Consider the following 15,260-nt stretch of genomic DNA (forward strand, 5'->3'; position numbering starts at 1 on the left):
CACCCCCCTAGACTCCTTCTGAGGTCTGGAGGGACTTTACGAGACAGCCAGTCAGAAGGGGCTGAGAAATATTCCCAGATATATTGAACCCGATCATTCATGGTTTTGAGGAGGAGCTCAGCCTGACTCCTTATTGAGGAGAAACAGGTAGTTTTCCCATACTGAAGTCAGGTCCAGTCGTCACCCCCTCCCACCCAATCCTCTTCCACACCTCTTTTTTTCCTCTCCTTAAGAGGGTTTATTTTTCCATCAAAATGTGCAATTTATGCCTTATTTAATTTACAGTTTTTATGGTATTTGTTAAGTGCTTACTATGTGCCAGGCACTGTACTAAGTGCTGGGGTAGATACAAGCTCATCAGGTTGGACACAATCCATGTCCCACATGGGGCTCAGTGTATTATATCCCGGCTCCGCCAACTGTCAGCTACCGGGTGGCTTTGGGTAAGTCACTTGACTTCTCTGTGCCTCAGTTCTCTCATCTGTAAAGTGGGGGTGAGGACTGTGAGTCCCATGTGGGATAGCCTGATGACCTTGTACCTACCCCAGCGCCTAGAACAGTGCTTGGCACATAGTAGGCGCTTAATAAATTCCATCATTATTATATGTTTTGTTTTGTTCTTTGTCTCCCCTTCTAGACTGTGAGCCCACTGTTGGGTAGGGACCGTCTCTATATGTTGCCAATTTGTACTTCCCAAGTGCCTAGTACAGTGCTCTGCACACAGTAAGCGCTCAATAAATACGATTGAATGAATGAATGAATGAATCCCCATTTTACAGAAGAGGGGACTGAGGTATAGAGAAGTGATTTGCCCAATGTCACTCAGCAGACAAGTGGCAGGGGTGGAATTAGAACCCAGGTCCTTCTGATTCCTAGACCCACGCTCTATCCACAAAACCACGCTGCTTCTCATGTCTTTTCTCTATGATATTTAATTTTTTTATTCTGCACTCAGTCTTGCCTTTACAACATGTACTTTACCTTTGATATTCGGCACTCATCCGTTTTTTTTTTTAGTGGATAAGACAGGAATCCCACTTTTTAAACAGAAGTTATTCTTTTTCACAGTTGATCCATCTATTTATGCACTACTTTAGACTGCTCAGTTACACATTACAGAGGGTTTTATTTTGATTCCAAGAGATTAATGAGGGACTCCACGGATTAACAAAATTAATCCTAGTACCAGTGAGTGACCATTAAATGAAAATACCCATGAATTCTCACTTGCTTCTCTGAGAGTAGGCAAGGCATGCACAATCATTGTCTATTTCCATTATTTCCAATTCCATAACTGTCTACCAAACATTCCATCATTAGCACTGAAATTAAACTCATGCACAATTACGCACCTCAACCAAATACTACAGTTCATGTTCAATGCAACCAGATGCTTATTTAACTTTTGTCTACAATGGAGTTGTCCTTAATTCACCAAAACTCCTTTAAAACGCATCAAGAAAATTTCTCTCAGATGCCAGTTAGATGAAACAAGAACCAACCAATTAATAAATTGCTGCAAAACAATTAAAATGAAAGTTTTCTCCTGACATCCAAATAGATTGGAAAGCCCATCAGCTGCATATGCTTCTACAACTTCTATTCCACCCAGGATTCAATCAGTAAAAAAAATATGGGAGAAGTTAATCCATTTTAACTGGTTGGATCATGAACTGAAGGCAACTATAATTGGCTAATTTGGTTTTGTCCCTAATTGATATGAAACAATCTAAACAATTTCTCTTCCACAGGGAAAGCTGTTAAAATACATACCACGTTGGATGGTACCTAAAGGAACACAAACACAATTAACAAGCCTGTTTGCTTCCCACCAAGACAACAAAAAATGACAGTTTTAGGAGTCAAATCCATTAAGAAACTTTATATAACATCGAATACATTTCCAGTGTATCCTTTGCTCCCGGTGACACGGAAATACATTAAGACACAAAATCACTAGCGACAGGGTGGACAAAAAATTGTCGGTTCCCTTTGGGCAGAGATTGTTTTCACCAACTCTATTTTTTAAAAATGGTATTAAGTGCTTACCAAGTGCCCGACTATATTAAGCGCTGGAGTTAGGTACAGGTTAATCAGGTTGGACACAGTCCATGTCCCACGTGGGGCTCACAGTCTTTTATCCCCTTTTTACAGATGAGGGAACTGAGGCCCAGGGAAGACTTGCCCAAGGTCACACAGCAGACAAGTGGCGGAGCCAGGTTTAAAGCCGGTCCTTCTGACTTTTCGGCCTTTGTTCTACGTACTAGATCATGCTGCTTCTCATTTTATTGTTCTCTCCCAACCACTTGGTACTCCGATTTGCTCCAAAGGAGGCAAGGACTCAGTAGCATTGATATGAACATCAGGTGACAACCCAGCCCAGTGTTCCCACCTGGGGGAAAGGGAAGAAGGCAGCAGAGCGTAGTGGAAAGAGAACAAGGCTGGGAATCAGAGGAACCTGGGCTCTAATCCCGGGCTTTGCCACATTTCTGCTGTGTGCCTTTGGACAAGTCACTGAGATTCTCTGTGCTGCTGCAAAATGGGAATTTAGACTGCGAGCCCCATGTGGGACATGGACTGTGTCCAACCTGATTAGCCTGTACCTACCCAGTGCTTAGTATAATGCTTGCTACATAGTAAACGCTTAAATACCTCGTTGTGGGCAGGGACTGTCACTGTCTATTGTCGTATTCATCATCAATCCTATTTATTGAGCGCTTACTGTGTGCAGAGCACTGTGCTAAGCGCTTGGGAAGTACAAGTTGGCAACATATAGAGACAGTCCCTACCCAACAGTGGGCTCACAGTCTAAAAGTATTGTACTTTCTCCAGCACTTACAGTACAGTGCTGTACAAAGACAGTACAGTGCTTTGCACACAGTAAGCGCTCAATAAATACAATTGAGGGAATGAATGAACAAATACCATTAAAAAAAATAAAAGGGCTAGAGTTGATTCAGAGGGTCTCCTCAGGTCTTTGAACTGAGGGCACAGGTGGTTGGAGAATAGCAGTACCACCTATGCTCCCACAGACAGCTGCCCCACTCCATGGTAGAGAGCTGTGTGTCTGCTGAGAGCTCACCTCCTCCAGGAGGCCTTCCCAGACTGAGCCCCTTCCTTCCTCTCCCCCTCGTCCCCCTCTCCATCCCCCCATCTTACCTCCTTCCCTTCCCCACAGCACCTGTATATATGTATATATGTTTGTACATATTTATTACTCTATTTATTTACTTTACTTGTACATATCTATCCTATTTATTTTATTTTGTTGGTATGTTTGGTTCTGTTCTCTGTCTCCCCCTTTTAGACTGTGAGCCCACTGTTGGGTAGGGACTGTCTCTATATGTTGCCAATTTGTACTTTCCAAGCGCTTAGTACAGTGCTCTGCACATAGCGCTCAATAAATACGATTGATGATGATGATGATGATGATGATGGTAGCTTTGGTAATTCTACCTGGGAGCCCAGTCCATACCACCAAGCTCTACTGGGAGAGCCTAGAGGGCCTGATTTCCTCTGTGCATTCAGGGAGTATAGGAAGCTGGGATGAGGGGCTCGGGAACTGAGAGCTGGATTTAGCAGAATTTATGGTGGTAGTCTCAGAACAAGTTACCCAACTGAGCCTGTGGTATAATAATAATAATAATGATAATAATAATAATAATAATAATAATAATGGCATTTGCTAAGCGCTTACTATGTGCAGAGCACTGTTCTAAGCGCTGGGGGGATACAAGGTGATCAAGTTGCCCTAAGGAGGTGGGCGAGGAATTGGGGAAGTTCCTTGGCTCTCTGAGTTGCAGGGGAATTAATGTAAGCTCTCTGGAGCCCCAAGGGCAGCCAACCATCTCAAATCCAAACTAATAATAATAATAATGATGGTATTTCAATCATATTTATTGAGCACTTACTGTGTGCAGAGCACTGTACTAAGCGCTTACTATGTGCCAAGCACTGTTCTAAGTGCTGGCACAGATACAAAGTAATCAGGTTGTCACACTCGGGGCTCACAGTCTTAATCCCCATATCATTCATTCAACTGTATTTATTGAGCGCTTACTGTGTGCAGAGCACTGTACTAAGCGCTTGGGAAGTACAAGTCGGCAACATACAGAGACGGTCCCAACCCAACAACGGGCTCACAGTCTAGAAGGGGGAGACAGACAACAAAACAAAACATGTAGACGGGTGTCAAAACCATCAGAATAAGTAGAATTATAGCTATATGCACATCATTAATAGAGTAGTAGATATGTACAAGTAAAATAAAGTAATAAAATATATACCCCCATTTTACAGATGAGGTAACTGAGGCACAGAGAAGTCAAGTGACTTGCCCAAAGTAACACAGCTGATAAGTGGCAGAGCCGGGGTTAGAACCTTAGAACCAAACCAACCTCTAAACTCCCAAGCCTGTGCCCTTTCCATGAAGCCAAGTTAATACCACAGCGCAGTGACAAAGGCCTTGTATCTGCAGTAGCAGTGGTGCTATTTATTAAGTGTTTACTGGGTGCAGAGCACTGTACTAAGTACTGTGAGAGGATACATAGGTGGGAATTGGACATGGTCCCTCAATCCTAAAAAATTTAGCCTAATATGTCTTTCCAGTGAGCTCTGTCTTTGTTTCTGGTCTGGTTTGAGGCCCAGACAGCACTGGGAACTGTGGAAAATAAAAAATAACAAAAAACAGAAAGGCAGAGCGGGTGCATTTTTGAGCTCCAATGAGGTTTTCACTTTCCTCATCTGTCCCCACTCTCCAACCCTTCCCCCTGTCCCATTCCCAGGCTCTGGAAATCCCAACTGCACACTGGTCTATGTATGACAGGGATACGAGCGAGAAGGGGAAATGAATCTATTAGAGCTTCCCTCCCAGGCTGTGTATTATTATTATTATTGTTACTACTATTATTAGTGTATTTCTTAAGAAGTTACTATATCTCCAAGCATTGTTCTCAGTGCTGGGGCAGATAAAAGTTAATTGGGTTGGACACAGTCCCTGTCCCATATAGGGCTCATAGTATGAACTGGAGTCCTGTAGACCTCTGTTTGGTCCTCAACCAAAAGGAAGCAGCATGGCCTAGTGGATAGAGCCCGGGCTTGGGACTCAGAAGGACCTGAGTTCTAATCCCTGCTCTTCCACTTGTCTGCTATGTGACCTTGGGCAAGTCACTCAATTTCTCTTTGCCTCAGTTCTGTCATCTGTAAAATGGGGCTTAAGACTGTAAAGCCCCACGTGGGACATGGACTCCATCCATCCCCGTACTTAGTACAGTGCCTGGCACAAAGTAAGGGCTTAAACAATACCACAATCATTATTAGTATTATTATTATCATTATTATAAGGAAAGCTGGAGGAGAACCCAGTAGGGGGCCAGGCAGCTCCCCCCAAAAGATGCTTTTTAGAAAACCAAATCTGACCACAAGGAATGCATTTGTTTTTCCATTGACTTCCTCAATATATTGGCTAAGGAACACTGCCCGGATAAACCTTTTCAAATGGGCTTGCAAGGCTCGGAGAGAAATATATTTCCTCTTCTACGAAGTTTTAGGAAATAAAGAATCATACCGTCCAGCAAAGTGCCAAAGTGAATTGCCTGCAGGTACTCTTTCTCTCGCATAAAGCCCTTGAGGGGTGAAGCCCATCCTTCACTCAACACTTGAACCCACTGAAGATCCAGCTGTAAAACAAAGTTAAACACATCAGCATCTCAGCCTGACTGAGAAGAGGGGAATTAAGCCTTTCCCTATGAGCCAGACAAAAGTGATAAGGGCCATCTGAGAGAACCTGAAAGGGCATAGCAGCAAAGGACACATGCCTAGACCCTATATGGTTCAAAAATTGAGCCTTCTGCAAAGACAAATGCACTTCTGCAGGGGCCTCGGAAACGCTCTGAAAACCTAGGCCTTAAATCCTAGTTTGTGGAACCTTCTCATTTCGGGGCAGGGAAAAGAAAAAAAAAGTTGTGGTATTTGTTAAGTGTTTATTATACACCAAATACTACACTAAATGCTGGTTGGGTACAGTCCCTGTCCCACATGGGGCTTATAGCTTAAGTGGGAGGAAGAACACATACGTAATTCCTAGTTTTCAGGGGAGGAAACTGAGGCCCAGGGAAGGTAATTGACTTGCCCAAGGTTAGCTAACAGATGAATGGTAGATCCAGGATTAGAACCCAGGTCCTTTGACTTTCAGGCCTGTGCTCCTTCCACTAATAATAACGATGGCATTTATTAAGCGCTTACTATGTGCAAAGCACTGTTCCACTAGGCCATGCTGCTAAACAGACAAGGTGAAGTGGATTGATGGATTGAGGAGCAGGGCCCGCCGAGGACCCCCTCAGAGGAAGCTGCGTTTCTCTGCACATTTCTCTCACCTTGAGAAGCAGCATGGCCTAGTGGAAAGAGTACGGGCCCGAGAGTCAGAGGACCTGGGTTCTAATCACGACTCTACCTTGCTCAAGTCACCTAACTTCCCTGTGCCTCAGTTTCCTCATCTGTAAAATGGGGATGAAATCCTGCTCCCTCCTATCTAGAGTATGGACAGGGCCCACATCCAACCTGATTGTCTTGTATTTACCTTAGTACAGTGCTTGGCACACAGTAATCGCTTAACAAATACCTCTGTTATTTTTATTATCACCTACCATTTCTCAGATTGGACCCATCTTGGGGGCTCAGGGGCTGACTGCTCAGTGGGTGGATCACCCAGACCTCTCCACTTAGCCCACTCACAGCCCTCCCCTCCTGCCAAAGGGTGAGCAGGAGAAGGGACAGAATGCAGCCTGGCCGTTTCAAGGCAGCCTAAAGGTAACATTGAGTTGTGAAAGAGGCACATTGCTGCTATTGCTGCACATGTGCTGCTATTGGCCGAAATGAGGGCTGGGATGGGCTGCTGGATTTCACTTGGCCACGTCCATTCCCATGGCCACTTGAAATTGGGCCCAGATTTCAAGGCAATCGAGAACGGCTTCATTTTGCTGACATCATTTGATCTAGTCGGGACCATCTCACCTTGGAAATTATCAGTGATGGCAGCTTTTCAGCTTCAGCTCGGGCCAGGTCAAGTTTGTTTTCGGGTACAAAGAGTTCGTGGATGCCTTTTATTACAGAATGTGGGACGATGTTCTGCAGTTAAAGAGAAATGATCCAGGGTAATTAGAAACCGTGCAGTGTCTTCAGTGGTCCATTCAACCCAGGGCTCTGTCGCTGATAGGAGACCAATGACGCTCTGAACTTCATTCTAACCATCGGAAATGATCACAAAATGGGGCTAAGCTCATTTAAGACAAGTGAGAACAACTTCCAACCTGTAGCTTCAGAGATGTACATCCTGCCGGGTCACACTACTGACATTCTGCATTACCCAAACTTGTAAGAAAGCTTCAGACAGAAACTCCTGGCCATTAGTTTAAAGGCGATTGATTCTCGCCCTCCTACTTTCCAATTTCTTCTCCCACTAGACTCCAGCTCGCAATCTTCCTTCCTGTCAGGCTAGCCTAGTTACTGTTTCTGGTTCTCGTTTCTCCTCCCACTGAACGCTTGCTGATGCCCTGCCCCTGGCATGAAACTCCCTCCTCCTTCAAAATCCGCCAGACACCACTCTCCCCATCTTCCAAGTCCTGAAATCACATCTCCCCCAAGATGCCTTCCCCGATTAATTTTTCTTTCCCCACAGATTTTATCCCGACTACCACTTAACTTACAACTACGCACTTGTGTGCTCTCTCAAGTGCTTAGCACAGTGTTCAGCACACAGTAAGCTCTAATATAGTTGATTGATTCTGTACATATCAATTTATCTACCATTATTTAAATCCAAACACACACTCAAACTCATCCACTTCTCTTTCTTCCTTCTATTTGTAATTTACATTCTGTCAGTCCCGACTCAATTTTCAGGTCCCTGAAGGCAGGGATCATAGCCACTGTCTCTACTATCTTCTAAGGGCTTTGCATTCAATCGCATTTATTGAGTGCTTACTGTGTGCGAAGCACTGTACTGTTTGGAAAGTACAATACAGCAATTAAGAGAGAGAATCCGTGCCCACAGTGGGCTCACAGTCTAGAGGATCTAGACTACTCATTCATTCAATTGTATTTATTGAGCGCTTACTGTGTGCAAAGCCCTGTACTAAGCGCTTGGGAAGTACAAGTCTGGAGGCGCTTCTCACATTAGGTCCACAATAAATACTATTGATTAATTGATCGCCCAATCGAACCTAAGGGGTCAGGGTGCAAAGACTGACAAACATAGCCAGAGTTTCCTTTTCCAACTCACCTGTTCCTGCAGGAGCTCCACTACCTGGACGATACAGTCACTCACTGAGGACAAGTTGGTTTTCAGTACAAGTTCAGGCGTTTCGGGTTTCTCATAGTCGGAATCGATTCCCGTAAACCCTGCAAACCACGAGAGAGGAAATGGCTGCAGACAATGCTTTGCACATAGTAAGCGCTTAATAAATGCCATTATTATAATAACAAATTGACTCGAGACTGTTAAATCAGAGAGGGATGGCAATCTCCCGGATGGGGAACATGGGTTTGGAAATGACTGACAAAGGGGCCCAAGTCCCAAATGAAGAGCTCCTCTCTCTCAAAGACACTCATGTTGTCGCATTGTCGTCAGTGTCACCCCTGAATGGAAAGTCCAATATTCTGCTCTATTTGGAGGGCTGCAGGGGCACAGAGGCTTCACAGAGAAGCAGCGTGGCTCTGTGGAAAGAGCTCTGGCTTGGAAATCAGAGGTCATGGGTTCTAATCCTGGCTCCGCCACTTGTCAGCTGTGTGACTTTGAGCAAGTCACTTAACTTCTCTGTGCCTCAGTTATTTCATCTGTAAAATGGGGATTAAGACTGTGAGCCCCATGTGGGGCAACCTGATAATCTTGTATCTACCCCAGGGCTTAGAACAGTTCTTGGAACATATTAAGTGCTTAACAAATACCATCATTATTATTAGTATTCACAGAGTGCCTAGCACAGAGCCAGTATAATTAGGAAGGGATTTGGAAGGACTTGCAAAGCAGTGTGGCCTAGAGGAAAAAAGCACCAGCCTGGGTATCAGAGGAGCTGGGTTCTAATCCCAGCTCCGGCCCTGTCTGCTGTGTGACCTTGGGCAAGTCACTTAATTTCTCTGTCCCTCAGTTACCTCATCTGTAAAATTGGGATTAAATCCTCCTCCCTTCAATTTAGACTGTGACCTCAGTCTTGGACAGTCACTGTTCCCAACTTAGTTTATCTCATATCTACTCCAGTATTTAGTGAAGTTCCAGGAAAATAGTAAGTGTTTAACAAGTATTGTAAAAAAAAAAAGGGATTAAAAAAACAAAAAGGGGCAATTTCAAGTCCTTTTTCCCACCTGGCAACTGGCCATTCAACTTTCAGATGAGCATGTACCAGTCCTGATTTTAATTGACATTATCAACTCGCCTTCGGACATAAAGCAATTACGATCATTAACAAAAATTATCGACCCCATTTAATTTGGGGGATCCATGACATAATTGTTCAGGTGTGGGCAAGTCACTTAACTTCTCTGGGCCTCAGTTACCTCATCTGTAAAATGGGGATTATGACTGTGAGCCCCCCGTGGGACAACCTGATCACCTTGTAACCTCCCCAGCGCTTAGAACAGTGCTTTGCACATACTAAGCGCTTAATAAATGCCATCGTTATTATTATTATTATTATTATTATGTGGTTACTGGGCAGGGTTGAAAGAGAGACAATAAGGATAGATGCATTGCCAGTTGTTTGTCATACCTTTGATTTCTCCTGCTCTGGCTTTTTTATAGAGGCCTTTCACATCTCTGCTCTCACAGATATTGAGCGGAGCATCTACAAAGATCTCAAAGAACGGGAGCCCTGCAGACTCATGAATTTTTCGGGCATTCTCACGATCCTTTAAAAGATAACAGAAAATCAGGGAAAATGGAGGTATTGCGAAATTCTTAAAGTGTTTTTGCAACCTATGCCTCTCCTCTAGGTCAGATTGTTGGCTCCTGTTGGGATGTCTGTTATATCATACTTTCCCAAGCACTCTGTTCACAGTACGTGTTCAATAAAAAGCAGTGATTAATTGACTGATTAATTGGTCTGTTCTTTAAAGGGAAATGTAGAAACACACACTAAACGCATAGGTTCCTCCCTCTTGGATTTTCATGGAAACCTTAAAAAAAAGAATATTATCTCTTTACTAGAACAGCAGGATCAACCCTCTTTTAATTCAGGTCTTTAAACCACCTGCAAAAAGCAAGACTATTAAGGAATGCATCTGTAGCCTATTGAAATTCCTTCAGAGAAGCATGTCTCTGTGGAATTTTAAAAGTATGAGGGCCATATCTTGTGTTAACACTTCATTAAATAAAAAAAAGTCTGAAATTGGCCACTACAAAACATGTCTTTCATTCTTCAGTTTTCCTCCAAATTGAAATAACTGAGCTCTGGTGTGTTTTCCCAGCCTAACTTTTCCTTCCTTTCAAATAAAGCCAAATGCAGAGGCATCTCTGAACGTGAAAGATTATGGCAACTGCTTCCGGCACCTGGAACAAAGGAATTTTCTCTTAGCCCCTAAGGAAGAGCAGAGGGACGGGTAGGGAACCAACAGATTGGAAAATGCCCCCCTAGAAGTCCACTCTCGGCTCCAGAAGCGTTTGGATGACCAGGTGCTGGTTGGGAATTCCAACTTACCTTCGCGAAAGGGGAAATAAAGCTGGTAATGCAAACCAGACCGGCATCAGCGAACAGCTTGGCCACCTCGGCTATCCGACGGATATTTTCCTCTCGGTCTCCAGAAGAAAAGCCAAGGTTTTTGTTGAGGCCGTGGCGCACGTTGTCACCATCCAGCGAGTAACAAGGGATGGAGTGAGACACCAAGTACTCTTCGAGAGCAAAGCTGATTGTCGTCTTTCCAGCACCAGAGAGACCTTTTAGGAAGGACAGACAAAGCAGTCTGAGTTAGACGGGAACCCAAAGCGGAGCTGGGATGCTTGACTGGAGCAAAACATCTGTTATCCAAAGAAAATCACTGAGAACTCACCAAACAAAATTAGTTTCGGTGACTGGTGTCTACACTGCACAGCGAAAGAGCCCAAAATGGTATTTCTGGTAGTTGGTTTGGAGTAGTAGTGTAGCAGTAATAGTATTTACTATTTTATTTTTGGTATTTTCTAAGTGCTTACTATGTACCCTAAACACTAGGGTAATCAGGTTGGGCAAAGATCACGTCCTACAAGGGACTCACAGTCTTCATCCCCATTTTACAGATGAGGTAACTAGGGCACGGAGAAGTGAAGTGACTTGCCCAAGGTCATGCAGCAGACTAGTGGCGGAGCCAGGACTGCAAACCAGGTCCTTCTGAGTCCCAGGCTCGTGCTCTATCCATTAGGCCATATTGCTTCTTTAAGTGCTTACTGTATGCAGATCACTGTAGAAAGAGCTGCTTCATACCTTTGTATAAAGCAAAAACTCCTCAGTATTGTCTTCAAAGCTCTCCTTCATCTCGCCCCCTCCTACCTCCCCTCCCTTCTCTCCTTCTCCAGCCCAGCCCGCACCCTCCGCTCCTCTGCCGCTAATCTCCTCACCGTACCTCGTTCTCGCCTGTCCCACCGTCGACCCCCGGCCCACGTCATCGCCCGGGCCTGGAATGCCCTCCCTCTGCCCATCCGCCAAGCTAGCTCTCTGCCTCCCTTCAAGGCCCTACTGAGAGCTCACCTCCTCCAGGAGGCCTTCCCAGACTGAGCCCCCCTTTTCCTCTGCTCCTCCCCCCCTCCCCATAGCTCCTACTCCCTCCCTCTGCTCTACCCCCCTCCCCACCCCACAGCACTTGTATATGGACATATTATTCTATTTATTTTATTAATGTGTACACATCTAGAATTCTATTTATTTTGGTATTAATAATAATAACAATGGTGGTATACTTACTATGTGTCAAGCACTGTTCTAAGTGCTAGATACAAGGTAATCCAGTTGTCCCACATGGGGCTCACAGTCTAAATCCTCATTTTCCAGATGAGGGAACTGAGGCACAGAAAAGTGAAGTGACTTGCCCAAGGTCACCCAGCAGACAGGTGCAGTCCTTCTAGACTGTGAGCCCACTGTTGGGTAGGGACCGTCTCTATGTGTTGCCAACTTGTACTTCCCAAGCGCTTAGTACAGTGCTCTGCACACAGTAAGCACTCAATACGATTGATTGATTGATTGATTGATTGAAGTGGTGGAGCCGGGATTAGAACCCATGACTTCTGACTACCAAGCCTGGGCTTTGCCACCGAGCCACGCTGCTTGATGCTATTGATGCCTCTACTGATGCCTGTCTACTTGTTTTGTCGTCTGTCTCCCCCCTTCTGGACTGTGAGCCTGTTGTTGGGTAGGGATTGTCTCAAATTGTACTTTCGAAGTGCTTAGAACAGTGCTCTGCACACAACAAGCACGATTGAATGAATGAATGAAAGACTATACAGGTAGGAGCATTTCAAGATGAAGTTAGGCATTCTAAACTCTAGACAGTGACAGGCTGTCTGAACTCTGGGCACTGTTCTGAGGCTACCAGGGTGGTAGTGGATTTGGCGGGATGGAGAGGAAAAGAGCTAAATCCAAGTTGGACCCCTTCAAAAATGCTTTCCACCAGGATTCCTGGGCCAGTTCTGAAGAGGGGCTAGTGACTCCTAGCTCCAAAAATGTTCATCTTGTCTGCTTGTGCAATCCCCAAAATGTCAGGCTGTCTAAACGCGTTAAATTTGCCCCAGGACAAAGTGGACATTCAATTTGAAAGCAAATCCATAAGTGATTGCGCGCCTCGCCACAAAAGGCCACTGGCTGTGTGACTTCATCATCATCATCAATCGTATTTATTGAGCGCTTACTATGTGCAGAGCACTGTACTAAGCGCTTGGGAAGTACAAATTGGCGACATATAGAGACAGTCCCTACCCAACAGTGGGCTCACAGTCTAAAAGGGGGAGACAGAGAACAAAACCAAACATACTAACAAAATAAAATAAATAGAATAGATATGTACAAATAAAATAGAGTAATAAATATGTACAAACATATATACATATATACAGGTGCTGTGGGAAAGGGAAGGAGGTAAGATGGGGGGGATGGAGAGGGGGACGAGGGGGAGAGGAAGGAAGGGGGTCAGTCTGGGAAGGCCTCCTGGAGGAGGTGAGCTCTCAGCAGGGCCTTGAAGAGAGGAAGAGAGCTAGCTTGGCGGATGTGCGGAGGGAGGACATTCCAGGCCAGGGGGGATGACGTGGGCCGGGGGTCGATGGCGGGACAGGCGAGAGCGAGGTACGGTGAGGAGATTAGCGGCAGAGGAGCGGATAAACAGATTTTTAAATAATGGCTCCTGCCCAAATAAATGTGTGGGCATACAACAATATAAATCTCAAGTTTATAGACCCCATGAAAATCATGCTTTCCTTGATCTGCAGGGGTGTCTTTGAGGTGGGGTCTCTTAATGAGCCACAAAACAATTTACCAGGATGTGAAAACATAAAGCTGTGGAGAACATCTAAAATCTGCTGTGTTGCCAAATGTTTGATGTCTTAGCTGGCACTCGGTTCGCTTGGGCTCCTTACGTTACTCCTTGAAGAAGGTTAAAAGTAAACTCTAAACATTGGAAACACGTTTCCCAGGCGGATTTTTGGTGAGAAAGGAATATGAGGTACCTGTCAACCAGACCGTACATCCTCGAAATCCTCCCCTCGTGCCCACCACCTGTCCTCTCTTACTCCGGCTCACGTGATGAGCTTGGTACACCACATTGGTGGATTTCTGGAAAGAAACAAACAAACAAACTCAATGCCATTCAGTACATGGAGTGAAACACCAAGTAACAGAATCGCCTTTCACCCTAACCCCTCTTCCTCCTCCTCTCCCCGTCTCATCCCCTGCAATCCCTCCTCAAGCCTATATTTGATAGGCTGAATGTGCATTTTTAAAATACCACTAGTTTAAAAACTAAAATTGTGAAAGGTAATTTTTTATGGTATTTGTCTGTTCTAAGCACTGGGGAAGGTATAGGTTTATCAGGGGGAATACTGTCCCTGACCCACATGGGGCTCACAGTCTAAATATGAGGGAGTAATGTAATGCAATGCTCTGAAAGTTGAAAGACAATTCAAATAGAGATGTCACTGACAATGCTTGGCTGATTTAGTTCAAGAAAAGGCAATTTTACAATCTGCAGATTTATTGTATTTGCCTATGTCTTTAAAATTTTATTAATCACTTCCCCATGCCCAGAAATGTCCTCTCATTCTTCAAAGTTGCTCCTGGCTAAGGCCGAAGGAGGAATTATTTTAAGGTGAAGGGCGTGATCCCACTCCTTGAAACCAACCCATGGCTCTGAATGTCCACAATAAAGACTTATTAATAATAATAATAACAACAACAACAGTAGCAACGATAACAACTATGGCATTTGTAAAACGTGGCTCAGTGGAAAGAGCCTGGGCTTGGGAGTCAGAGGTCATGGGTTGAAATCCTGCGTCCGCCAATTGTCAGCTGTGTGACTTCGGGCAAGACACTTCACTTCTCTGTGCCTCAGTTACCTCATCTGTAAAATGGCAATCAAGACTGTGAGCCCCACATGGGACAACCTGATCACCTTGTATCCTCCCCAGCACTTAGAACAGCGCTTTGCACATAGTAAGCGCTTATCAAATGTCATCATTATTATTATGATTATACTTGCATGCCAAGCACTGGGATGGACCCAACACATTCAGATCAGACACAGTCCCTGTCCCATGAGGCCCTTATGGTCCAAGTGGGCAGGAGAAGAGGGATCATCCGTATTTTATATATAAGGTAGCTGAGTTCCAGAATAGTTAAGCGATTTGTCCAAGGTAACATAGCAGGCAACTGGAGAAACAGGGATTAGAACCCAGGTCCTCTGACTCCAGTTCTGGGCTCTTTCCAGTAGCCCACATTCAACCCTACTGCTAGATAGCAGTCTATTTATTTTATTTTGTTAGTATGTTTGGTTTTGTTCTCTGTCTCCCCCTTCTAGACTGTGAGCCCACTGTTGGGTAGGGACTGTCTCTATATGTTGCCAACTTGTACTTCCCAAGCGCTTAGTACAGTGCTCTGCACACAGTAAGCGCTCAATAAATACGATTGATGATGATGATGATGATGATGATAGCGGTCAGGCTGGAGTGGCGTTCTTTTTTTATCCAACAGGAGCAATGTGGTAATAGTTGTAGAAGCAGTGTAGCCTAGAGAAATAGTGCGGTCTATTGAATAAAT

General features: G+C 44.6%; 1 protein-coding gene across 2 annotated transcripts in view; it reads right to left on the reverse strand.

Moving 5' to 3' along the window:
- PAPSS2 (3'-phosphoadenosine 5'-phosphosulfate synthase 2) overlaps window positions 1-15,260 on the reverse strand; it is a 101,116-nt gene that overhangs the window by 26,106 nt on the left and 59,750 nt on the right. The window contains exons 2-8 of one of the 2 annotated variants that reach the window (XM_038744098.1): window positions 13,676-13,781; window positions 10,689-10,924; window positions 9,762-9,900; window positions 8,279-8,397; window positions 7,012-7,125; window positions 5,567-5,678; window positions 1,774-1,788 (exon numbers count right to left, since the gene is read on the reverse strand). In XM_038744098.1, the coding sequence (XP_038600026.1) occupies window positions 1,774-1,788; window positions 5,567-5,678; window positions 7,012-7,125; window positions 8,279-8,397; window positions 9,762-9,900; window positions 10,689-10,924; window positions 13,676-13,781 (841 nt within the window). The remainder of the gene's footprint in view (window positions 1-1,773; window positions 1,789-5,566; window positions 5,679-7,011; window positions 7,126-8,278; window positions 8,398-9,761; window positions 9,901-10,688; window positions 10,925-13,675; window positions 13,782-15,260) is intronic. The other variant, XM_038744100.1, reaches the window with a different exon arrangement.

The sequence above is a fragment of the Tachyglossus aculeatus genome, chromosome 3 (assembly GCF_015852505.1).
Source record: "Tachyglossus aculeatus isolate mTacAcu1 chromosome 3, mTacAcu1.pri, whole genome shotgun sequence".
Classification (NCBI taxonomy): domain Eukaryota; kingdom Metazoa; phylum Chordata; class Mammalia; order Monotremata; family Tachyglossidae; genus Tachyglossus; species Tachyglossus aculeatus.